We start from the raw sequence: 14,894 nt of genomic DNA on the forward strand, positions 1-14,894 counted from the left end.
CTACAGCCGTACAGGACTCTCTCCTGAAAGGGCTGCCACATGCTGGGGAGCCTGCAGAACCTCGCTGGTCTCCTCCATGGGTCGCGTGGTGCCAGGCTTCAGTTTGGGCGGGGAAGGCAGCCCCGAGCTCCCGTCGAACCCGCTCCCACAAGCCGAGCTCTGCCAGGCTCTGGCACAAAGGACATCAGGACATCTTCTTGCAGCTCCTCCATCGGCAGCCTCGGAAAACACCGCTAACAGTGCCAGAACAAGCTGGTCCCGGCCGCTCTGCGTGCTCGCAGTGGGGCACACAGCCTGTGCCATGCGAGGGCGGAGGAGCCGCTCCCCTCTGTGACCCAGCCTCACCCGATGCTGCTCTTTCAGCTCCCAGCAGGCGCGGGCACTGCAGAGTAGCACAGACACGCAGCAGATGGCACCTGGCATCCGCTCGGAGAGTCAGCCATCGGGTGCTTTCCTCCCTCCTCGTTTTTTAGCTACACCTTCAAACGGGGGACACGCTTGCCAGGATGCTTCACATTCCCCTCAGCAGCACATGCCTTCACTCCGGGGGTGGCACGGGATGAGAGCGTGGGCTTTGCGTGTCCTTTGTGCTTCTGGTGCTTGTGGCTTTACGGCTGCTGCTTTTTCTTCCCAGCTAAGGATAACAGGAGGGATGTGGAAACCAAGCTGCTGGGTTTGGGCAGAGACAGCCCCAGCCCTGGCTGCGGTGGGTGTCCAAGGGCATCTCCAGCGCACGGCACAGCTGGGAGCCTGCTGGCAGCCTGCAGGAAGCTCACCAAAAGGGTCGGCACCAATTTAGCGATCCCGCTCCCGTTTCAGGGTAAAAACGATGGTGGAGGTTTCCCCCCATCAGTGAGTGCCGCTCGGCGTTGCGTGTGTGTGTGCCCGCGAGCCCGCAGCTCCCAGCCCGAGAGCAGAAGGGGGCTGTTGCCATGGGAATGGAGAGGGCACTTACGGAGAGCATCTGGAGCCGCATCCCTGCCTGCCCAAGGCAGCTGGATTCGGAGGGGAGCACAACTAGAAGGGGGTGGCAGAGAGACAGAGACACAGCAAAATGCGTGCACGTTAGAGGAGGGACCTCCCCAGAATGAGAGTGCAGTGGGACACAGAGGAGCAGGGACACCAAACTGCCAGGCAGCGGTGGCTCGGCTTGGTGGGATAAGCCTTGTTCTCCGCTCTGTTTGACGCTGGGAAAAGGCCCAGTAAAAGCCCGGCTGTAGCAAGATGGGATCTGCCTCCTCAACTTACCGGCCCAAGTGTATTTATTTGGATATTGATGGAAGAATTCAAAAGGTACTTGTGCTGTTTTTTCGCAAAGTGGCGTCTCCGGACGCAGCGGCGGCTGCAGGCTGTGCTTGCTGGGTGTCCTCTTTCTGTAAGGCGAGTGAGACGCGTGCCTGCATTCAGCACTGCTGCGGGCTTCAAGCCTCTTTTGAAAGGGAGGGGGGTCTCCAGCAGCTTCTGCTTTTGTACACAGATTTTAATTTAAAGGGGAAGGGGCTGCTGGCAGCCTGCGAGCGCCCGGTGCTGCCAGCGCTCGCTGCCTGCGCGGGAGTTTCTCAGCGTTGCAGGACCCCTCTCCGAGAGCAGCCTCTTGACGTGTTTGCAAAGTTTTGCCGGCGGAGAGGTGTTCCCCGGGCTTTCAGCCCGGCTGCCGCAGCCGGAGAGCACGGAGCTGTTTTGGAATTGCCTACTTGTAGGGCTTGTAGGACGGGTGCTTTCCTAGCGGGAAGTTACAGGGCGGGCAGGTGCCGGGTGCTGCTGTGCGGCTGCGGTGCCGTGGGGCCCCGCCGCCCTTGTGAAGCCAGTTGTAAATGTCGATGGACGTTAATCAAATCTTGAACTCCCGTTAGTCTGCCTTGTTTGCTTAGCCACGGTTCACAGCACAGGGGAAACTGCAGGGAAAAATGTGTTCTGGCTGAAGGGGAGAGCTCACACCGTAGAGCAGAGAGCCCACAGCTTTTAAACAGGGAAACGCCTCCGTGTTTTTGTAAGTCAGTCCTCTTTTTCTTCTTTCTGTCGGCAGTTCCTTGGCCACAGACCGAGTGCCTTTTATGAAACAGAGCGAAAGCCACCGAGAGGCTCACAAGTAAGCTCTGACTTGCAAAATTCAAATATCCATCCTTTGTGCTCCGGCTCTAAGTTGTCGTTTCACCCAGCCGCGCCTTGTCTTTCTCCTTTAAAAAGAAACCAGCGGAGATGCCCTTCCCCTTCCCTTCTCTCCCGTGTATGAATGACCACAGGAACAGGGCAAAGGCAGAGCTCACTCGGCCGTGCTCTACCCCGCGTGCCTCCACTGCCCACGGTCCCCTCTGTCACTGCCCGGGGGACCCCCCGCCACCAGCAGCCTCGCTGCACGCTGCCGTGGAGCTGGCCGTCGGAAACAGGACCCTGGGGAGTTTGCTCTTTTGAGAGAGTACGGAGCGTTTCTGTAGGTGTTGGTAAATCACATCGTTTGTCATCTCCACTGGGTTTTGGCTGTTTTTTTTATTCATCTGTTTTGTTGTTTTGTTGGGTTTTTTTTGTTTTTTTTTTGTTTGTTTGTTTGTTTTGTTTGTTTGTTTTTTGTTTTTAAAAGAGCATTTTCACAGAGCCAGTCTCTGGAGAGCACTTTTGTCACTGAAAGCACAGAAGAGGCACAATCGCATGAGCAAACAAATGCAAACTCAGGCAGCATTAAATATTTTTTTGCTCGATAAATGTTATCTGTTTCTTTTGTCAGATGTGAAATTCCATCTGTGCAATGTTTGGAAGGATTCCGGCTATAAAAATACCAAGTAAATGGGGTTCACCCAGGGGTAAGCAGGGCATATCTCAGATCCTCATGCCTCCTCAGTAACAACATCCCTTGGAGAGAAAAAAAGCAGCCCTTAATCTTCTGAGGAATGCAATATTTGAGGCTTCTACAGGGAACTCATTAAATCAATGCTGAGCCGGTAATGAGGTATGAGCTTCATTATAGCAGAGCTTGCTGAGTTTGAAAGGGCTCAGCTCCAACTTGCAACTGGCTTGCTGGACATGGCAGAGCTGTGTGATGGCCAGGACTGGCCATGCTACAAGGACGATTAGTCATGGTGGCAACTACTAACAGTCAGTTTTGTGTTTCCACCGCACCTTAAACCAGTGTGACCTCGGGGTGTGCTGCTGGTTTTGGAAGATGCGATTTCCCCTCTGCGCTGGAGTGAATGAAGGGACAACGCAGGCCCAGCGGGCAGCATGCCACCACCCCTGGGAGCCCGCATGTTGCAGATGAGCACTTGAAAACGCCCTGCAGCAAGAGCTGAACTAAGCAAAGTAGGTTTGTGTGTCATCAGGTCCAGAGAGGCACAAGTGGGGAGGGCGAAGGGACGTGTCTCGGTGGTTTGCAGCAATGGTTGGAGCTGGAGGAGAGTTTGCTGGTGTTGAATGGACACATGGAAGGGAATGACTCCAGCACGAATGTCGCTGTGGGTGCTCACAACCGAAAGCCTGGCTTCTGTGTCCTCCAGGAGAAGTTTTTGGCCTGCTGATAGCTGTGTCCTGGCCAAGGAACAGGGGACCAAGGTGCCCGTAGGGTGACCACCTGCTGACCTGGTGGAGGCAGAGACGCAAGCGAAGCACGAGGTGGAGGGGACAGCCCTGCCGAGGCTGCTGGAGAAGGAAGATCAAAGGCTTCACAGCACTACAGCTGCGTGCTGAACCAGTGCCCTGCGCAGCCCCGCTTCAAAGAGGCCATTTGTTCTTGGGGCTGATTGAAAAATGGGGTTTTGGCATAAGGCCCCTCCTTATCAGTGCCTACATGATGTGGATGCACACCTGGGGAAATCAGCACCGCTGGATTTATCTGTTTCTAAAGGATGCTCTTGCCCAGAGACATTCAGAAGTTCATAAGCCACTTGCCTGCTCACCCACCTCCCTCTGCACTTTGCATTAATGTCCAGGGCTTCACACACCTGAGAAACATGTCCGTGTCCCACTTGTACACAGCTGGGCTTGCTGCCAGACAAAGGAGAAGACGGTGGAGTGGGGAACAGTGCCCTTGTTTCATGGAAGATAAGGAGACCTCACAGCACCACGGTGGGCAGGGATTTCTCCTCAATCCTGGAGTGCCACTAGATGGGGTCAAGCACCCACGCCCCCCAGCCTGCCAGTGGAGAAGCGAGGTTTGCCTTGAAAAACTTGAGCAAGCCACCAACAGCATCTCTGTGGTATTATTTGCCTTCATAATGTCATTAACCCTTTGGCTGCTTTTTTAAGAAAATTCCTGTCGAGTCTGTTTCGAATTAAAAGTCCACCAGCATGGAGCTCACAGTCATTTTTATTTTTTTTTTCCACACAGAAACTACTGGGGAACATTTGGTTTTTACCTTTGAGATTAAAGTGGTGAGAAGGCAGAACCAGCCAGTGGCCACATTCCCAGGTGGGTGGCTTCATGGCTCTTGTTTTCAAATGTCACAGGGTGGTGGCTTTGTTCACACAGTTGTGAGGAGTTCTTCTGAGAAAATGCTTGTCTTGAGAGGATTTCTGTTTCCAGTGTCTTAATCAACATCATATTTGTAACAACGATGGAAAGTCAGAAGCCTACAGAGCCTGAATGAACTGGAAAAATGAGAAGGACTGCTGCTTTTGTCAGAGATTCAAGGAGATCACTCAGGGTGATATTTCTTCCCCTTCAGAAAGCAAATCAAGAATTTTGGAGTCATTTTGCTGGTTTACTGAGTCATTCTGGATGCTGAGCAGAGAAATTAGCTTTCTTTTCCTCTGACAAATGTATTGACTCCAACCTTTCTCAGCATCTACTGTGCTGGCCCATCAAGCAGGACGAGATACCCACAGCTCTTGCTCCCCTTGGCCTGAGGTCCACGAAGAGCAGAACAAAGTGAAGATTGCGTTTTGGTGCTGCGGTTATTGCACTGAAATGTCAGGGCATAGGAATAGTTTCTGTCATGTGAGCTTTTCTTTTTAATTAGAGCAACAGCCACTGTGGTATAAATGCCTAGACTCCAGCAAACCCAACAGATTTTTCCAAAGCTTGCCGTGCTATTTTTAACACGCTGAACTGGATTCAGATTAAAAACAAAACACAGCAGAAAAATAGTGGCATGATGATCAGTTCAAGTCCATTAAACATCTTTGCACCTCTAATTGCTGCAAGACAGTCCCTGTGACTCTCTTGGCACAGGGGACAAGCATGCTCTGCACTGCCCATGTCTTCATCCCGTGTCTGTTTAGATGAAGCATTTACCACAATACACATTGGTTTTCAGGGTGATACACCAGGGTGTGCAGAGGAGGAGGTCACGGGCAGTCGGGACGTGGACACCTCTTGGGGCTGCTCTGCCTAGCCACCATTTGCAGGTTCCTCCAATGCCCAAATCCTCCTTAGCCTCCTTAGTGAGGCATAAATACATTTTTGTGGGACCGAGGCCATTTTCTTGTTACTGGCAGCTCTCTGTGGGTGACTCAGGGTGCAAGGTAGCGCAGCTGGAGTCTGGCCAACCCCAGCTCTGGCTCTGCAACTGTAGTTGGCCCCGGTGAGCTCAAGGCGGCTGCTGGATGTCCTCATTGTAAAGCAGCAAAAAATATACAGCAGGTTCTGTCAGACTCCTTCATGTTACAGCACCTAAAGAGTATGTAAACATGTGAGGGAGTAATAATGGCTTCAAAACAGGCTTTTAAAAACTGAGAGAAAATGTTGTACTTGAGGCCTCTCTCCCTTTCCTCCCGTCTTTCCTCCCCAACGAGCATCCTCTGAGCACATAGGAGGCCAAGCCACAATTCCAGCACAGCTCCGTAATTCCAGCATAGCTCCATCATCCTTCCACGCCCATCCACCAAGAAGTCTTCTTTACCCGTGCTGAGCTTTCTGTGGTCACATGTAGTCTATTGTACCTATTGCAGTCCATGCTCACTTTAGCCAAGACAAAGTGTTGTTTAACACCCTCCTGCTAACACTACTTAAGGATTTGGACAAGCAAACCATAGAAACTCACATTATTTATGTAAGACTTTTTTGGTAGTACAAACAAGACAAAGCCATTTTGTTTCTAGCACCTTTCTGGTTAACTTCTATAGCTGCAAACTGGCCTTTCACCTCTCGCTGTTTTTCCTTACTCTGTTGACTAACATCATGCTTCTACCAGCCCTACATTATCAAGCATGTTGGAACATCAGGCACCATTATTTTTGTTAGTATTTTTGAAACAAGCAGCCTAGCTTAGCTCACATTTAGTGAGGACATTTGGTCCTAAAGCATCTTTATCACCCAGTTTATGAAACATTTCAAGCCTAATGCATTAATGTGCTACAGGGTTAATTGCATTTAGTACTCCATTAGAAGCAATTCTGTGCCCTTTCTGTGTTAATAGAAGCTAGAATATAAACATTTTAGTTAATTGTCAAAGGTTGAAATATTTCTGTATCTGCTGTAGAAACTAAGAAACTTTCAGCTCAGCATCACAAAATCTGCCTTGCTGGTTCCTGGTTGTATTCTTTCTTTAGTCATTATTGCTGAAAGACTGAATACTGTCAATATGTCCTTTGGTGGAGTCAGTAGGGTTCACAAGGTTCTCTTTAATGTAACCTCTTTCCTCTACAACCCCAACAACTCTATAAAGTGATGAGATCCTTACTTATAGTGTCAGAGACCACCTCTCTCATACTGTCCCTCTCAACGGATGTCCAAGATTGCCCTAGGGGAGTCACACATGTCATTGCATCATGGACATTTTCCTAAAAAGAGAAAAATATCCTTTCTCGTAGCTTTCTGTTCAGGAATGTTATAAAGGATGGGAGTTGCAGCTTGCCATACAACCACATGCCTCAGGATCCTGATGCATCAGCTCTGTCTGGCTCCTGTTTCTCTTTTCAGGGTAGCTTACATAATTAGGGAACTAACGGGATTCACCCCACTTAAACATAAACCACAGTCATCTAAAAGTCAGTGGTGACTGCTCCAAGCTAGTCATGTAGGTTCCCCCACAGGCACTGGGGAGGCAGGCGGTATCTCCAGAGGATGATTCATTCCATCTTAGACTGGATTTTGGAGACGCGTGGGCTGACTTTCCCTTTGGAAGTGGTCCTCTACCAGCAATAGCAGGTGCCTAGCTGAGCAACATGGATGAGACATCTAGCACGTAGACGTTTTGAGCTACGTCAGACAAATCCCACTGGTACATTTCATGTAGGTGCCATGTTGAAACAAATGTTGCCCAGCCGTGCCACAGCTGGAAGGTAAGTGTGAACCAGCAGGGCTGCAGCACTCTGGCCATTCAAAGTGAAAAATCTGTCCTGTTCCTCACTGCCTAACACAGGCAGGGTCTGGAGAGCTCAGGCAGTTTTAATTTCTGTTAGGATTCTTTGTCGAGGGCACTCGCTTTTTCTTTCCCACACAGGCCTATGCACACACACACATTTATTTCCTTTTCCCCTCTTAGCGAAGCTCCTACCACATCAAACAGATGGCAAAGCTGGCAAACTATTTTTAATACTGTTTAACATTTGAAGCTCAGAAAAATGGAGTGGTTTTCTAAATATCTACTGTTAATTAGTGCAAGAAATAAAGAATGGACAGTTTGGAGATAGCTGGGCTCGTGCTATAATACTTGTATCTGAATTCGATGAATGAGAAGCCTGGGAGATGTTTAGATGTGGGGTGTTAGGTAAGGCTTCTGTTGAATATCAGGAGCCATGCCTGATAAGGTAGGTACTTGTGACTATTTTTTGAGGAAGATCTATTTGCTTACTTGCCTAGAAAAATGAGTTCCTTCCAGTGATTTCTACAGAGTTATCTAAGAGCTCTGTATCCTGCTTCATTTTGACATGGACAACACAGACTGCTGTAGAGAAAGGGAAAATCACCACGAAAATTTCACATCAGCCGTCTGCCTCATTCAGAAATCCTCCATGTGAAAACTACTATTACGGAAGCAGTAACAGCTTCCCTGGTCCATGAGAGATACATAACTGAGTTTTACCAGATTCTTTTCTGACGCACTATCCTTCAGTCTCGTTAGTCAAAGATCATCATTTGAGATTGCTTTACCTCCACACTTTAAGGCCTGACTCTGAACATTGCTCACTGAGCTGAATGAAAAACACCAGCAAGTGCTAAAAGTCTTGAATACAGCAGGCAAAAGGAAGTAGGACTGCAAACTGAGCACAGGCTGGCTTTGAAAATATTCCTGCATTATTCATCTACGAGTTTCACTAGGGTAAAAAAAAATGCCAGTTAAATACTTGGAAGGAAACCCAATTACCAACAACAGATCAGGAGAGGATAACATTATGGACGGGGTTTGCAGTGTACAGAGAAGATTGGTTGTTCTGAGGATCAAATATAGAACAGAAATTGGATTTGTAGGCCGTGTGTTTACCCATCCTATCTCAAAGCAAAATATAACGCAATTAGTTATAAACTGGTAGGTCACAGAGTATGCGCACTGTGGTCCCTTAGTAACATCTCCATCATGGTCCTTAATGCTAAACTGTTCCTCTAAGTGAGGACGCCAGCCAGACACCAGGACTCTCAATCCCTGCTTTTTCTGAGAGGGGCTTTAAAATCCTTGTCCCATACCAGAGGTGGATACTGTGGATTAAGAGAGAATGACCCCTTATTTCAGAGGAAGACCAAAAAAATATAAATATATATATATTCCAAAAAATGCAGAAGGGACTGCAGAAGAGAAAGCAGCTGCAGTTTCAGCCCCACACAAGTGAACTCTGGGCCAGGAACCAGGCATCCGACTTGAGTCACGCTGTCCTACTTCACAGTCACTGCATGCTTCATCAACATCTTATATCCACTCCAAAAAGCCTGAGTTATTATTCATTCTGCTTTTCCCCTCTTTGTTTTGCATTTGCGTTACTCTCCCAGGCAGGGAGACAGAGTTCCCTGCTTAAATCAAATGACTACTTCTTGGTCTTGATGGAGTGTTATTAAAATGACCCAACTAAGCATTCAGGGAAGACTAGTTTTCCAGTAATTTTTCTGCACATGGTAGAAGTTATTCTAACAGGGAAAAAAAAAAGGCAGAAATATGAAATAATGTTAACTCTCTAACAGGAGAAACTAATTGTTTGCAGATGTTGCATCATTTTGGAGGAACACATTCTTTCCCTCCTGGCACAAATCCAAGGGAGATGCGACTGACGGGGTTTACACGGGGCTGATTTTCTTAGTGGCATTTAAGTCATCAATCTGCAAGCTGAAGCAGAAGCCTCATTTTTCCTTCCCCATGCAGTGTATCACTTCTGTGAGACCACATACATGATTTTGGCTCTGTCTTTTCCTCAGAAGGGATTCTGACAACTGAGTGTCTTGTGCTGTTCATGGAAGACCTTAGCCTGCTACTGCAGCTCTAGAAACTGCTGTGGTCTCCTGCCTTTGACTTCTGTTTGCTCCATAGCAAGGTCTCATTCCCGTCCAAAGCAGTGCTGTCTTCCAGCCCCAGGCGTTACTGCAGGGAGCGAGGTGCTGGGACACGTCGTGGCAGTGCCTGGCTTGCCACCAGGATAGGAAGGGGGGTCTAAGCAAGATGATGACTGGGTCAGAGACCACTGAGACATCTGAGGTTTGAAGGGCAGTGAAATCCCTCAGTGCTGACCGTGGGTCTGGATCAGACCTACAAGTGGTGCCAGAAAAGTATCATCATGGAGACCTGGGCCAAACACCAATGGGTTCAGGACATCTGCCCTGCCAATTGCATCTTCACAGGAGCGTGGAAGGTGCTCATTTCTCCACCCAGTGGCAACAGGACTGGCTGTCCTCAAAGCTGCAGGTCAGCCACCTTCCCTGGTCATGGGAGAAGCCATACGTCCCAGCTAGCTGAAGTATGGCTACAAGCCAAATGTCACTGTATCAGCTTGATGGTGCTAATATCCCTGCAACAAACATGGACTTGAGGCAAATAGGATTCCTTTACTGGGCTGGAGCCATCAATAGTACACAGCACTGTCCTCCTGTCTCTCCAAAATGCTTTCCAGTTGTATTCCATCAGCACAACTGACATTGGCTTTATTGGGAACATAAACCTGCAGGCAATAACAGGAACAATTACATAGTCCTGGGAAACGTTGGAGGCTGTCTGCTTTGTTTTAAAAGAGAAGGAAGTCGGTTAGAAAAGCTCAGCAGGTTGCAAAAGCAGAGAACTTTAGTAGCATATGCTCTTTGATTAGGAAAAAAGAGAAAAAAGAAAAAAAAACACAAGAGCTGGGAACAACCATTTACATCCTGAGACGAGTATCAAAGTACAGTGGGTGATTCACAAATCCACTTTTAGTAGACCTAAATAAAAATACCAAGTATGGAAAGATAAATAACATGTATGGAGATAGCTCATAAGCTAGAAAATAATATCTACAGTCTTTGTTTATCTTCCCACTCTTTCACTATTGCGTGGAGTAATGGAATTATTAACGTTCATCCTGAATGAAATGAAAGCTCCTGCTGCTTTCTGTGAGTCAGGCAGCTTTCTTACCTTTAATGTTTCTTAAATATATATCTTTTTAGTCTTTTCCTCTCTTATCTGTCCCAGTCAATAATAACTGATTTCCAGAAAAAGAAGCCTCAATACCTGAAATAGCACTCCCAGAACAACACAAGCCTTTACCCTGCATTCAGCTGCAATTAACATCATCTGCTCAGCTGCAGCATATACAAGTTGCTGGTACAGAAGCAACTTCCCAGTACTCTGTCAGCCAATTTTAGCAGCTATCACTCCAACAGGATGCTGCGTTCTGCTCAGAGCAGGGTTTCCGTGCTATCTGAACCTGATTAGCTATGTTTTATTGCTTTGATTGCTACTGTATTTTAATAAACAAGGGTCAATCACCGAGGAAGTTAGCAAAACAGCCTTTTAGAACACACCCAGGCATTAGTCCCACCCATTTCCTCAGTAACACTTATTAACTACCCCAGCAATTAATTGCCTTGAGTTTTGGTAACGTAAATATATTACCTAGTGTAAGTTCATCTGGGCTGGAAAACAGGGAAGGTGAGTGTATATTTCTGTATCAGTCACAGGCGTCTCTCGAGGACACGGATGTCATTCAACTAATGATGCTTAGCTGAAAAATAAGGGTGCTTTTAACCACCCATGTAAAGTGAGACCTGAAGCATTGCTCCAGCATCAGGTTTTGGTGTATCATCTTGCATGCACAACAGGACTGAGTCACGGTGGCCAGACCTTGTGTTTTTGTCCTGATTTCTGCAATATTTCAGGAGGAAGGACAGCGAGATAGGTTTACTTAAATCGCCAGCTCCAAAAATCATGTTTATAACAATCTCAGCCTAGACCCCAGCAGGGCTAGGTGGGCACAGAGATGGAGCCTGAGGGCAGGCTGGCCATGCCGGTGCAAGAGAGTAAGGAGAATTGAGGGGTGGATGAGAAAAGAAGCCAGAAAAGCCCACACTGGGACAGCAGCGTAGAGTTGGGCATGGGCAGGGGGAAGTGTCAGAGGCAGTGTTCACTGTAGCACAGCCTCCCCAGGGCTTGGCACTGCCTCTAAAACTCCAAGAGCTTGCATTGTATCAAGGCATTAGCAGATGCCTGTCCCTCCTTGCTGGCAGAGCATCCCACAGCTTCGCCAGCATGGGCAGCAGAGGTCTGGGTTGGGCATCACGTAACAGCCCCATGCTACCAGGAATATGGGATTGTGTTACTGAGGGCTGTATGGCAACGGGGTAAAACAAATGCTGCATTCCCAGCCCCGCTGCTGACCCCTCAAGGTCCAAGCCTTGACCTAGCAGCAGGAACAACCAGCAGCCTGGTAGACTGCACAGAACTGGACACAACTGGAGGAGAAAAATGCTCTCTTCTGCTTACAGAGAGTTTAAGTTGGAGTAATCCAAATAGCAGTGCATTTTTATACCACCCAAGGAGCTCCCTAAATTTGGGTTGTTTTCTTCCTAAATCCAGGCTGTTGCTTCATTATATTTGCGGTTGTTGCCATCCTGCAACTCTTCTGCATTATGCGATACCTTCTGCTGTCAGTTCTCATACATTACTGCTCTACTTCTGAATAGTGCAATTAGGTCTCTGGAGCTTTCTTTTTTTATTATAAAATAGCAAATGTATTAAAGCGGGAGCATATAATATCCCAGCTCATGAGTCAAATCAGATAATTGGAATGGTAGGCTGAGCCTTAAAATTGGCCCAGTTCAAGCCTGAATAGAGTTCATCTCCCACTGGGAGCTAACTGTCCTTTCTCTCTTCTGTCTTCATTTTCTCCCTGCTGCTGTTTGGTTTGGAAGGTGATCTTCAGTAAATACTGCAACTCCAGAGATATTATGGACCTCTTCTGCATCGCAACAGGGTTACCAAGGTAGGCCTCTCATTTATGACATTCATTTCACTTTTGCTCCATTACTTCTAGGGACATTTTAAAGCCAGGCCCCAAATGATCTGGTTACCTGCTCTCCAGGCTTCTCTCTCATTCCAGTCTTCTGGAAGAAGAAGTTGGGGCAACATAGACAGCCCCAGCTGGAAAAGTGCACGAAGCCCTGGCAGGTGTTTAGCCGCCTTGAACAGAACACAGCTACTCTACAAAAATAACACCAAGTGCAGAATCCCTGCCCAGAGTACATATGGGCTCTGCATGCCTCACAAGTATACCATTTTATTCCCCATATTGAGTGAAATGCAACAGTATTTTTAAAACCTGCATTTTAATAGAAAAACTTGGGGCCAATGACAAGCATTGCCACTAGGTGCTAAACTTTATATTTAGATACACTACAGGCTAATCCCAGGCATGGGATAGTCAAATTGAGTAACCCAAGAGAACCATTTTATAGAATAAAGGGAGGGCAACCCCTCAGCCGTGCCACAAACCCACCCCTACCAGAGGGCATCTGCTGTCTTGCAGGTGGGCCTCAAGCAGCACCAGGCAGATGCCCAGAGGTATGCAATAAGCCATGGTGCTTACCTCTGTCTGTACAGGTTTATGATACCAAAAAAAAAAAAAAAAAGGCACAGGAAAAAATAAGTCAGTCCTTTAATCATGGTTTTGTTATATGACTCCAGATCTGGGGACTGAAAGATAAAATGGTCTATATTAACTCAGAATTTGCATAGGTTGCTGGACAGAATTAATGGCCTTTGCTGTTTATCCTTGCTGTTTCCTCCCATTTGACATTAAAGACATTAGTAACTTTCCTTTGCCTGTGATGTCAAATACTTCCACCCCATCAAGCAGGAAACTTGGTTTAGGAGTCAGAGTCATTCATGAGTAGGGCGTTCACAGCATATTTGTCCTTTTATTTTCAGCAAAGGACTTCTGCAGTTCTATTCACTCTAATCAGGCTCCTGGAGCCTGCACAGACCTTCAAGGCCTACGTTTGAACCTATGATATCACACCTAGCACAGGATGAAAATGAAGGCTCCATATTCAGCAAGACATTTGTTTTGTTTGTTTTGGTAAGGGAGTTAGCAGATGATTTAAAGACTGGTAGTGATTTGTATATTGTGAGTCAATATATAGCCGCCTAATCAATGTATCACAAAACATAGCTTTTCAACAGAAATTATTAGTTGATGAGTCAACAGTACACAAGAGTTACCAAGGAGCAAAGTTCGCTCTGAGATCAAAGATGATCACGCTTAACGTTTTGCCGGTAACATCTCTGGTAACTGAAATGGGCAAAACACCAAGCCTACCCTGCCCTGTGCTTTGACCCTTTCTGCACCAAGTTAAAATGGGTCCGGGGCAGCATCAGCCACGCCAGGAGTGCTGCACGAGGGAAAATGGCCATGCGCCGCGCACGGCAGCACAGGATCTCAGCCAGTATTTCTCGCTCAAATAAACCTCTCTGGAACATACTTTTCAGAAACACAACCATCTCCCTCTTGACAGCAGACAATTGTATGGTATCCATTGACCCGACGATGCCGGCAAACTCAGAGAGGTAAGCCTTGCTGCAACATGCTCCTCAAGAGGGGAGTCGTGCCCGAGGGAGAGGGGGTGTTGGGCTGCAATGCCTCTTGTAGGCAACACGAGGTGAGCAGCTTGCCAGGGGCAGGGAGGTGACAGCACAAACTGCCTGCTGGCTTATAATACTGATGCCGGCTGGTTTTGAAGATTTTTTGCTTGTTATTAAAGTAGGAGTGATTGTCTGAGGAAAAAATACTGCTTTTAAGTATTTAATGTAGAACAGCTGTTCCCATCCCACTCTGTTTGCTGTCAAGGCTCCCAGCTCCTTTGTTCCCTGGCTCCTTTACTGCTCTGTTAGGACCAAACCGTGACATCAGCTGCAAGCAAAGTCAAAGTCTTTGATGAGGTTAAGCCTCTTCCACGCTGGCGTTGGCCCTTCCTGTCTCCACATCCCTTTTTCTTTTTCTGCTTGGCTCCCTGTTGCTTGTTCAGCCTTGCACTTTTATTTTTACTGTGACTGCTCACAGTTACTACTTCTGCTGTTACTTATTCCATTGCAAATTTCATCATGACTTGTCACTGGTGTTACCTACACTGGTGCCACGTGTCAGAGCCCCAGCAGACATGATGCTACAATGCTACAACCTCTTGCTCTGGGTGCCATGAGCATGGTCCCCACCACAGGAGCTTCCTTCCAGCCTAGCAGAGCTCCTCACCATCTCAGTCTGCAAGCTCTTGAGACTTGCCAAAGAGGAGGCATTTTTACCATGTTTGTTTCACAAGAAAGATCTCCTTGTATCTAGTTCAGCAGTAAACTGAGGGTTAATAGTACATAAAAAGTGCCCCCTCCGTATTTAAAATGACAGATTTTGAGCGGGCTTAGAATATGTTCAGATATTCTGTGATTGTCACAAGTGATTGTCCTGCTCTGCCCTGCACTGGTGTGACCTCACCTTGAGTATTGTGTGCAGTTTTGGGCACCACACTAAAAGGACACAACTATTAGAGAGTGTCCAAAGGAGGGCTACAAAGATTGTGAAGG

The 14,894-nt window shown here is 47.4% G+C and overlaps 1 protein-coding gene across 3 annotated transcripts in view; it reads left to right on the forward strand.

Moving 5' to 3' along the window:
• Positions 1-1,224: 1,224 nt before the first annotated feature.
• Positions 1,225-14,894, forward strand: part of PDE9A (phosphodiesterase 9A) — a 44,165-nt gene continuing 30,495 nt past the window's right edge. The window contains exons 1-3 of one of the 3 annotated variants that reach the window (XM_035545906.2): positions 1,225-1,293; positions 12,233-12,303; positions 13,809-13,886. In XM_035545906.2, the coding sequence (XP_035401799.1) occupies positions 1,225-1,293; positions 12,233-12,303; positions 13,809-13,886 (218 nt within the window). The remainder of the gene's footprint in view (positions 1,294-12,232; positions 12,304-13,808; positions 13,887-14,894) is intronic. The other 2 variants (XM_035545907.2, XM_035545908.2) reach the window with 2 other exon arrangements.

This window comes from Cygnus atratus, chromosome 1 (assembly GCF_013377495.2).
Source record: "Cygnus atratus isolate AKBS03 ecotype Queensland, Australia chromosome 1, CAtr_DNAZoo_HiC_assembly, whole genome shotgun sequence".
Taxonomy (NCBI): domain Eukaryota; kingdom Metazoa; phylum Chordata; class Aves; order Anseriformes; family Anatidae; genus Cygnus; species Cygnus atratus.